The sequence below is a fragment of the Nerophis ophidion genome, linkage group LG16 (genome assembly GCF_033978795.1).
Source record: "Nerophis ophidion isolate RoL-2023_Sa linkage group LG16, RoL_Noph_v1.0, whole genome shotgun sequence".
Taxonomy (NCBI): domain Eukaryota; kingdom Metazoa; phylum Chordata; class Actinopteri; order Syngnathiformes; family Syngnathidae; genus Nerophis; species Nerophis ophidion.
In genome coordinates this window covers 47,598,606-47,611,162 of record NC_084626.1, presented here as the reverse complement: position 1 = coordinate 47,611,162, position 12,557 = coordinate 47,598,606, and the positions used below count along the sequence as shown (strand labels likewise).

Sequence of the window (12,557 nt, the reverse complement as noted above, 5' to 3'; positions counted from 1 at the left end):
CTCTGTTGATGCAATTGTTGATGACTGAAGTTCTGATATCAACCAAAGCTCCTCATCCCACCCCCCGGATTGTAAATAATGTAAATAATTCAATGTACATACTATGATGATTAACTTGTGTGATGACTGTATTATGTTGATAGTATATATTTGTACCATGAATTGATTAACGTGGACCCCGACTTAAACAAGTTGAAAAACTTATTGGGGTGTTACCATTTAGTGGTCAATTGTACGGAATATGTACTGTACTGTGCAATCTACTAATAAAAGTATCAATCAATCAATCAATCAGCTGGCAAAGCAGACGCTAATACTACAACAGCTCAGAGAAGTTCCTCTCAGTAAGACCCAGGCAAAAACATTTTGAAAGAGTGGCACTCTCATTGGGACAGGAAGACATTTGTATGCAATACAGAACACAGTGAAAGCGGGGAAAAAGTGTAAGGGGGAGCGGAGCACAAAAGAGAAACAAAGGAATCGTATTAGAATAGGACACACTAGACCAGACGTAGGGAACCTATGGTTCTAGAGCCAGATGTGGCTCTTTCGATGACTGCATCTGGCTCTCAGATAAATCTTAGCAGACATTGCTTAACACGATATTAAAAATTTTAATCGAAGTTAATCACACTATGTCTCCGATTAATCGCGATTAACTGCATTGTATACGCAAAGCCCAATAATGAATTCAAAAGTAGTGTGTAGTGCACCTTTATTGGAATATTCTCCCACATGAACAAAAGCGCCAAAACATTTGTTGTGCAAACACAATTTAAATCAGTCCTTGTTAAACAGTAGCAGTTAAATAGCATATTTGATGAAAATCAACTCAAAAAATGTAAATACAAACATTTAAGCTTATTGCCACTGCCAGGGTATTTAAGTTATCCTGTTTGTTATGGAAAATAAATATAATCTACATACAAATCTCTGAGCCACAATCATAACATCTGAACAGGAAATTTCTGAGGTAACAGCAGAAACATTTTTTTTTTATTAGGGATCTTATGTTTAAAAAAACTGTATTATAGTTAGTGGGCTGTTTTAGGGAATTTTTGATCAAATTATCCGTAGTAGCAATATTAATAATGTTGTGTTTATTCTGCGTAGTGCACTTAAAATAATTATGACCATATTTAGGAATTGATATGATGGGAATTTTCCGATTGTTTGCTTGATGCTTTGATAAACTAAACGCATCATATACATGGTACTATATTGTGATGTTATGAGCCAGGGAAAAAAATAACTACCCTACCCAGCATGCAACAGGAGTGACGAGCATGCGCGGTAGCCTGGTATAGGTTGTGTCGCCATGACGGCATCTTGTATGTTGTGATATGCACGCTCTGAAAGCAAACGTTAAGAATTCAGCCAACACTCCTGGTCTGCATTATTCATAAATAGACAGACAACACAAATACTCCGCTGCTTCACAAGCCGCTGGATGTAGCCGGCAAAGTATTCCCATGCTAGCTAGCCGGTCTAGCAAGCACGCATCATTCAGTCCAAAACGGCCCGATCTATCCACATTCAGAATTGTCTGGCGGTCGTAAGTGATCCCGGAGTGACCACGCTGTAAGCCAGCCATGAAATTTGCAGAATTGTCCGGTATTTTTGCCAAATGTTCCATCTTTACCAAGAGCCCCTCCACGCCGAAGTACATCCGGGAGATGCCATCTTGTTAAGAAAAGGCGTTAACAAAATAAAAGCATGTAAACAACATACGCAAATGTGCGATAAAATAATTGTCGGCGTTAATAGATTGATGAGTTAACACGTAATTAACGCATTAATTTGCCCACCCCTAATAATGAATAATTCCGCTGGAAATCACAGTATTAAAATAACGTTCAAAATATAAAACATTTTCATGCATTTTAATCCATCCAGCTGTTCTCTACCGCACCGGTTGCGGGTGGCTCAGCCAATCCAAGTTGTCTTTCGGGGTTACAGGAGGGTCGCATTAATGATAAGAAGTATTTTATTTATTGTTGGTTAGCTTCAGAATAACAATGCTATTAAAAAGAATAAGATAATTATTATACTCTAAAAATGTTGGTCTTACTTAAAAATGCACGCATTTAGTTGTATTCAGTGTTAAAAAAAGATATTATATGGCTCTCACGGAAACACTTTTTGAAATATTTGGCTTTCATGGCTCTCTCGGCCAAAAAGGTTCCCGACCCCTGCGCTAGACTGAAGAAGACGTTGCACTTTATAAAGATGGGAATTCTGTGGCAGCTGCAGTGAGGTGGAGGCCATCATTCAATGTGGAGAAAGGAGAAAACTAAGTGAGGAAGTTAAAGACATGGACAGAAGGTCACTCCTAAAGGGGTACTCGTCAGCAAACAGGACAAAAGGTGTTTGCTGAGCTTGATAAACAACGCAAGGACATGAAATTCTTCTCCAAAAACATTAAGGAAGTGAGGAAGGATAATATTTAAAAAAAAAAAAACTACTGCAGCTTCCAAAGAAGGAATGGTTGTTTTTTCTACAAAACAAATGTGGACAAAATTAAGAGAATGTTTCCTCTAAGAAATTCCATGTTCTCAAATCCAAACGGTAGAAAATGGATGGATTATAAATGATTATAAATAAATTATAAAAGATTATAAATTATCATTTAGATTATAGATTATAAATTATAAAAGATTATAAATAAATTAGCATGTAAAACAAAGACTGAAAGCCATGAAAACTTCCCACATTCTAAACAACTAACAATTTCAATCAAAGACTACTTTCATTTCATTTTCTTGATCTCAATTTTGTCTTTTTAATAATTACCATTTTTATCTCATAATTTCGATTGTTTTGTCTCACAAAAATTACTTTTCTCATAACCTTGAGGTTTTATCTCATAATGTTCACTTCATCTCATAACTTCAACTTTTTATCCCATTTCTATTTTTTTAACTCATAATGTCAATTTTTTTGGTTTCATATTTATGATGATTAATTATTTACCTTTTTTTTTAACAATCATAATTTCGACTTTATCTGATCATTTAGAAACAAGACTTTTTTTATTTTCCATTTTTTCTCTCATAATTTTGATATTCTTATCTCATAATTTCGATTGTTTTGTCTCACAAAAATTACTTTTCTCATAACCTTGACGTTTTATCTCATAATGTTCACTTCATCTCATAACTTCAACTTTTTATCTCATTTCAATTTTTTCAACTCATAATTTAAATTTTTTTGGTTTCATATTTATGATGATTAATTATTTACCATTTTTTTACAATCATAATTTCGACTTTATCTGATCATTTTTTATTTTCGTATGAAGTATTGTTGTTGGCGGGAAAAGACTTCCGTGATGAGTTGTGGCAAAAAGCCCGTATGTTCCGGCTTGTATTTAAACCACGCCTCCTGGGACGCTGATTGGTCCATTCACTTCCGTAAATATATTTCCACGTATTTGTTTTACTTTCGTTTTATCTCCCGGACTCTGCTTTCAATATTGTGTGCTTATGAGTGCCGTGCATCATTTAAGAAGAACTCCACGCAACAAAACGTCGTGGAATTAGTTTTGTAATGTTTGTCGCTGCCCGTTCCGTTTACACGCATGCGCAAACCTAACAGTTTCCGACCTTCGAGTCGTCAACAAAAGGAAGAAAAATGACAACATTTGACGTCATCAGCATAGAATCTTCACATTTAAATAATGAACGATGCCAACGAATAAGTTTTAATGTTGATCGAGTATTTCAGGTCTTTGGTTGATGCAACATTTTGGCGAACAATTGTTTATTATAGCAAAGTATTTGTTAATAAACACTTTTACACTCTTTCACAGGCCACAATTGTGCCATCTGCTGGCAGACAGCAAGTACTGCAGTCCAAAAATCAGCCTTTAATATTCAATCCCAAACAAAATGGTAATCATTTAAAATGTTGTAAATGTCAACACATCTTTTTCTACTGTGCTTATTAAATTTAATGACATTCTGCTTTTATTCCGTGATTTCATGTCAGGTTTTTACGATTATTGTGTTCTCCTTCGTGTGCTTTTATGCATCCGGGAAAACTTTTGTGTGCCAGCCAATTGACAAAAATGTTATCATATAAACTTGCAGAATGACATACGGAGCTCGAAATTCCCAGCTCACGTGAACTTAACCAATGCACGTGTGCCTAGTCTTTATCGTGCGCTGTAATGACGTCATAACAACTCTTCTTACAACACTTAAGACGATGACGTATTCTTGCTGTCATAATGACATAATGTCTTTAAACGTCATGTAGTTCTTCCAATCCTGATTGTTGCAAATAAATAAATACAAAGTGTTCCAGATAAAGTAAATAAACAAACATACAACATCATTTAACCTTCTATGATAGTCATTTGTAGATGTAAAAATGATAGTAAAAGTTATTGAACCAATCATCGACAATGATTGCTGAATATGAACCTTATTGATTATAAATAAATAAAAGGTGTGCAGTTGTACTTCTTTAAGGTTCACAAGATGAAGGAAGATGTGCAACAAGTTTTTTTTTGACATTTATTTCATGCTATTAGAAATTGGTATAAAAAAAAAAATCACATTTATGTATTTGATCCATTTTTTTAACAAAGGAAAGATTTCACATGACATTAGTTTTCAGCAATAAATATAAAAGATAAATAATGTTCACATTGTAGATTTGACAGTCAAAATTGGCAAAATCTTCACCTTGCAGTAATGTACATTTTGTACAGTGAAACTTCTTGCAGGACCAGTGACAAACTTGGTGGAAGTGACAAGAAGAAGAAGAAGAGCAGCGGCAGATCCACTTCTGCCAACATTCTTAAGTCTGTGACACGCAGCGGAACATTCTTTGGAACCTCCACTTGACCTCTGGGGACTTGGACTCCACTCTGAAGAAGACAGAACATGCTGGTAAACAAACACATCTTCTACACTTCTACTCATCTTCTACTCATCTTCTACACTTCTACTCATCTTCTACACTTCTGCTCATGTTCTACACTTCTACTCATGTTCTACACATCTTCTACACTTCTACACATCTTCTACACTTCTGCTCATGTTCTACACATCCTCTACAGCTCTTCTACTCATGTTCTACACATCTTCTACACATCTGCTCATGTTCTACACATCCTCTACACTTCTGCTCATGTTCTACACATCTTCTACACTTCTACTCATCTTCTACACTTCTACTCATGTTCTACACATCTTCTACACTTCTACTCATCTTCTACACTTCTACTCATCTTCTACACTTCTGCTCATGTTCTACACATCCTCTACAGCTCTTCTACTCATGTTCTACACATCTTCTACACATCTGCTCATGTTCTACACATCTTCTACACTTCTGCTCATGTTCTACACATCTTCTACACTTCTACTCATCTTCTACACTTCTACTCATGTTCTACACATCTTCTACACGTCTGCTCATGTTCTACACATCTACACTTCTACTCATCTTCTACACTTCTACTCATGTTCTACACATCTTCTACACTTCTACTCATGTTCTACACATCTTCTACACATCTACTCATGTTCTACACATCTTCTACACTTCTGCTCATGTTCTACACATCTTCTACACTTCTACTCATCTTCTACACTTCTACTCATGTTCTACACATCTTCTACACTTCTACTCATCTTCTACACATCTTCTACACTTCTGCTCATGTTCTACACATCTTCTCATGTTCTACACATCCTCTACAGCTCTTCTACTCATGTTCTACACATCTTCTACACATCTGCTCATGTTCTACACATCTTCTACACTTCTACTCATCTTCTACACTTCTACTCATGTTCTACACATCTTCTACACGTCTGCTCATGTTCTACACATCTACACTTCTACTCATGTTCTACACATCTTCTACACTTCTACTCATGTTCTACACATCTTCTACACATCTGCTCATGTTCTACACATCTTCTACACTTCTGCTCATGTTCTACACATCCTCTACAGCTCTTCTACTCATGTTCTACACATCTTCTACACATCTGCTCATGTTCTACACATCTTCTACACTTCTACTCATCTTCTACACTTCTACTCATGTTCTACACATCTTCTACACGTCTGCTCATGTTCTACACATCTACACTTCTACTCATCTTCTACACTTCTACTCATGTTCTACACATCTACACTTCTACTCATCTTCTACACTTCTACTCATCTTCTACACTTCTGCTCATGTTCTACACATCTTCTACACTTCTACTCATCTTCTACACTTCTACTCATGTTCTACACATCTTCTACACTTCTACTCATCTTCTACACATCTTCTACACTTCTGCTCATGTTCTACACATCTTCTCATGTTCTACACATCCTCTACAGCTCTTCTACTCATGTTCTACACATCTTCTACACATCTGCTCATGTTCTACACATCTTCTACACTTCTGCTCATGTTCTACACATCTTCTGCACTTCTACTCATCTTCTACACTTCTACTCATGTTCTACACATCTTCTACACGTCTGCTCATGTTCTACACATCTACACTTCTACTCATCTTCTACACTTCTACTCATGTTCTACACATCTTCTACACATCTGCTCATGTTCTACACATCTTCTCATGTTCTACACATCTTCTACACTTCTGCTCATGTTCTACACATCCTCTACAGCTCTTCTACTCATGTTCTACACATCTTCTACACTTCTGCTCATGTTCTACACATCTTCTACACTTCTACTCATGTTCTACACTTCTACTCATGTTCTACACATCTTCTACACTTCTACTCATGTTCTACACATCTACACTTCTACTCATCTTCTACACTTCTACTCATGTTCTACACTTCTACTCATCTTCTACACTTCTGCTCATGTTCTACACATCTTCTACACTTCTACTCATCTTCTACACTTCTACTCATGTTCTACACATCTTCTACACTTCTGCTCATGTTCTACACATCTTCTCATGTTCTACACATCTTCTCATGTTCTACACATCTTCTCATGTTCTACACATCCTCTACAGCTCTTCTACTCATGTTCTACACATCTTCTACACATCTGCTCATGTTCTACACATCTTCTACACTTCTGCTCATGTTCTACACATCTTCTCATGTTCTACACATCCTCTACAGCTCTTCTACTCATGTTCTACACATCTTCTACACGTCTGCTCATGTTCTACACATCTACACTTCTACTCATCTTCTACACTTCTACTCATGTTCTACACATCTTCTACACTTCTACTCATCTTCTACACATCTTCTACACTTCTGCTCATGTTCTACACATCTTCTCATGTTCTACACATCCTCTACAGCTCTTCTACTCATGTTCTACACATCTTCTACACATCTGCTCATGTTCTACACATCTTCTACACTTCTGCTCATGTTCTACACATCTTCTGCACTTCTACTCATCTTCTACACTTCTACTCATGTTCTACACATCTTCTACACGTCTGCTCATGTTCTACACATCTACACTTCTACTCATCTTCTACACTTCTACTCATGTTCTACACATCTTCTACACATCTGCTCATGTTCTACACATCTTCTCATGTTCTACACATCTTCTACACTTCTGCTCATGTTCTACACATCCTCTACAGCTCTTCTACTCATGTTCTACACATCTTCTACACTTCTGCTCATGTTCTACACATCTTCTACACATCTGCTCATGTTCTACACATCTTCTCATGTTCTACACATCTTCTACACTTCTGCTCATGTTCTACACATCCTCTACAGCTCTTCTACTCATGTTCTACACATCTTCTACACTTCTACTCATGTTCTACACATCTTCTACACTTCTACTCATGTTCTACACATCTACACTTCTACTCATCTTCTACACTTCTACTCATGTTCTACACTTCTACTCATCTTCTACACTTCTACTCATCTTCTACACTTCTGCTCATGTTCTACACATCTTCTACACTTCTACTCATCTTCTACACTTCTACTCATGTTCTACACATCTTCTACACTTCTGCTCATGTTCTACACATCTTCTCATGTTCTACACATCCTCTACAGCTCTTCTACTCATGTTCTACACATCTTCTACACATCTGCTCATGTTCTACACATCTTCTACACTTCTGCTCATGTTCTACACATCTTCTCATGTTCTACACATCCTCTACAGCTCTTCTACTCATGTTCTACACATCTTCTACACATCTGCTCATGTTCTACACATCTTCTACACTTCTGCTCATGTTCTACACATCCTCTACAGCTCTTCTACTCATGTTCTACACATCTTCTACACATCTGCTCATGTTCTACACATCTTCTACACTTCTGCTCATGTTCTACACATCTTCTGCACTTCTACTCATCTTCTACACTTCTACTCATGTTCTACACATCTTCTACACGTCTGCTCATGTTCTACACATCTACACTTCTACTCATCTTCTACACTTCTACTCATGTTCTACACATCTTCTACTCTTCTGCTCATGTTCTACACATCTACACTTCTACTCATGTTCTACACATCTTCTACTCTTCTGCTCATGTTCTACACATCTTCTCATGTTCTACACATCCTCTACAGCTCTTCTACTCATGTTCTACACATCTGCTCATGTTCTACACATCTTCTACACTTCTACTCATGTTCTACACATCTTGTCATGTTCTACTCATCCTCTACAGCTCTTCTACTCATCTTCTACACTTCTACTCATCTTCTACACTTCTACTCATGTTCTACACATCTTCTACACTTCTGCTCATGTTCTACACATCTTCTACACTTCTACTCATCTTCTACACTTCTACTCATGTTCCACACATCTTCTACACTTCTGCTCATGTTCTACACATCTTCTCATGTTCTACACATCCTCTACAGCTCTTCTACTCATGTTCTACACATCCTCTACAGCTCTTCTACTCATGTTCTACACATCTTCTACACATCTGCTCATGTTCTACACATCCTCTACAGCTCTTCTACTCATGTTCTACACATCTTCTACACATCTGCTCATGTTCTACACATCCTCTACAGCTCTTCTACTCATGTTCTACACATCTTCTACACATCTGCTCATGTTCTACACATCTTCTACACTTCTGCTCATGTTCTACACATCCTCTACAGCTCTTCTACTCATGTTCTACACATCTTCTACACATCTGCTCATGTTCTACACATCTTCTACACTTCTGCTCATGTTCTACACATCTTCTGCACTTCTACTCATCTTCTACACTTCTACTCATGTTCTACACATCTTCTACACGTCTGCTCATGTTCTACACATCTACACTTCTACTCATCTTCTACACTTCTACTCATGTTCTACACATCTTCTACTCTTCTGCTCATGTTCTACACATCTACACTTCTACTCATGTTCTACACATCTTCTACTCTTCTGCTCATGTTCTACACATCTTCTCATGTTCTACACATCCTCTACAGCTCTTCTACTCATGTTCTACACATCTGCTCATGTTCTACACATCTTCTACACTTCTACTCATGTTCTACACATCTTGTCATGTTCTACTCATCCTCTACAGCTCTTCTACTCATCTTCTACACTTCTACTCATCTTCTACACTTCTACTCATGTTCTACACATCTTCTACACTTCTGCTCATGTTCTACACATCTTCTACACTTCTACTCATCTTCTACACTTCTACTCATGTTCCACACATCTTCTACACTTCTGCTCATGTTCTACACATCTTCTCATGTTCTACACATCCTCTACAGCTCTTCTACTCATGTTCTACACATCTTCTACACATCTGCTCATGTTCTACACATCCTCTACAGCTCTTCTACTCATGTTCTACACATCTTCTACACATCTGCTCATGTTCTACACATCTTCTACACTTCTGCTCATGTTCTACACATCTTCTACACTTCTGCTCATGTTCTACACATCTTCTACACTTCTACTCATCTTCTACACTTCTACTCATGTTCTACACATCTTCTACTCTTCTGCTCATGTTCTACACATCTTCTCATGTTCTACACATCCTCTACAGCTCTTCTACTCATGTTCTACACATCTGCTCATGTTCTACACATCTTCTACACCTTTACTCATGTTCTACACATCTTCTACACTTCTACTAATGTTCTACACATCTTGTCATGTTCTACTCATCCTCTACAGCTCTTCTACTCATCTTCTACACTTCTACTCATGTTCTACACATCTTCTACACTTCTACTCATGTTCTACACATCTTCTACACTTCTACTCATGTTCTACACATCTTCTCATGTTTTACACATCCTCTACAGCTCTTCTACTCATCTTCTACACTTCTACTCATGTTCTACACATCTTCTACACTTCTACTCATGTTCTACACATCTTCTCATGTTTTACACATCCTCTACAGCTCTTCTACTCATCTTCTACACTTCTACTCATGTTTTACACATCTTCTACACTTCTACTCGTTCTACACATCTTCTACACTTCTACACATCTTCTACACTTTTACTCATGTTCTACACATCTTCTACACTTCTACTCATGTTCTACACATCTTCTACACTTCTACTCATGTTCTACACATCCTCTACAGCTCTTCTACTAATGCTCCAGCGATGTTCTACAGGTGTTCTGTGGATTTTCTCCACATGTATTGTAGATGTGCTGCAGGTGTTCTGTAGATGTTCCACACGTGTTCCAGAGATATTCGACACGTGTGCTACACTTGTACAGATGTTCTCCAGGTTTTCTACGGGTGTCACTCAGTTGTTTTACAGATGTTCTTTAATTTTTCTAAAGGTTTTCTACATGTGTACTACAGATGTTTTTGAGATGTTTAAAAAGTGTTTTACAGATGTTTCACATTGTGTGCAGAAATTCTACAGATGTTCTTTAGATGTTGTACATGCGTTCTACAGTTGTTCCAATGTTCTACAAATATTCTGCATGTGTCCTACAGATGTACTTGATGTTTCAGACAAGGGACAAGCGGTAGAAAAAGGATGTATGTGTTGTACTTACAAGATGGGTTGGATGAGACGATGGTCCTTCTGCTTCCTCCACGTTGACTTCTTCTTCTCCTCCTTCTTCTCCTTCTTCTTCTTCTCCTGCTGCTCTCTGTGTGCAATCATGTCCCAGATGTGGGTGTTGACCCACAAGGCAGCGGGCAGGCTGAGGCTGGCCCTGGCACAGGTGATCCAGCGGCAGAGCGGGCAGCAGATGGTCCTGATCACACCTTCCAGGTGGGAGAGTCTCTCCAGACACGGTGCACAGAAGGTGTGGTTGCAGTGCAGCATGCGTGGAACCCGCTGCTGGAGACAATACGTCTGGAAACAAATCACACACTCCATGTCGTCTTCTTCTGGGATCACACTGCTGCTGCTGCTGCTGGCAGACATCTTCTTCTTCTTCTACTTCTCCTGCTTCTGCTTCTGCTTCTTCTAGGCATCGACTTCCAGGCAGAACGTTTACAAGTGAGAGTGTGTGTGTGTGTCCTGTTCTTAAATAGTCGGTGAGACTATTCCAGAGAAGTGTGCAGAGATAAGAGTTATTGGGAAGTGAGAGGCGTGCTCACCTGAGCACAGGTGTGTGTCTTGCAAACAAAACAAAACAAAAGAAAAGCTTGTGAAACTTTGACCTCTCACGTGCTGCAGCTGCCATGTCCTTATCAATACTCTTAATGATCACATCATTCATCAAAATGTTTCATTTCTAATCATTTATCTTCAACTAGAGTTTGTGGTGTCAGGTAAGGAGCGTGAAGGAAACAAAGTTTAACTCCTTACCTGAGACCAAAGTCTAACTGGGGGGTCCCCCAAATTTCTGACTTGGGGGGCCGCATTGGGTTAAAACAATTTAGCCGGGTGCTGTGTGTATATATATATATATATATATACACACACACAAATATACAGTATATATATATATGTACAGTATGTATGTATATATGTATATATATATATGTATGTATATATATATATATATATATTTATATATATATATACACGCATATATATGTATATATATATATATGTATATATATGTATATATATGTATGTATATATATATATGTATATGTATATATATATAATGTATATATATGTATGTATATATATATGTATATGTGTATATATGTATATATATGTGTATATATGTTATTATATGTATATATATATATATATATATATATATGTATATATGTGTATATATATGTGTATATATATATGTATATACGTATGTATATACATATATACATACATATATACATTATATACATATATATACATATATAGATATAGATATAGATATATATATATCTATATCTATATATATCTATATCTAAATATATATATATATATATATATATATATAACATTAATACGGCCACAACGACAACTCTTGCTGACCTACTGCCCTCGGTAATGGCACCATTCCCAAAGTATGTGGGCTCTATTGATAACCTCACTAACAATTTTAACGACGCCCTGCGCGAAACCATTGATAACATAGCACCGCTAAAGTTAAAAAAGGCTCCAAAAAAGCGCACCCCGTGGTTTACAGAAG

At 37.2% G+C, this 12,557-nt stretch overlaps 1 protein-coding gene across 1 annotated transcript; it reads right to left on the bottom strand.

Moving 5' to 3' along the window:
• Positions 1-4,535: 4,535 nt before the first annotated feature.
• LOC133535700 (RING finger protein 208-like) lies at positions 4,536-11,869 on the bottom strand. The gene is made up of 2 exons (XM_061875644.1): positions 11,016-11,869; positions 4,536-4,876 (listed from the first exon to the last, which is right to left on the bottom strand). Exons 1-2 carry the CDS (start codon positions 11,390-11,392, stop codon positions 4,807-4,809), a joined length of 447 nt encoding a protein of 148 aa, XP_061731628.1. The 5' UTR covers positions 11,393-11,869; the 3' UTR covers positions 4,536-4,806.
• Between the last annotated feature and the right edge of the window lie 688 nt (positions 11,870-12,557).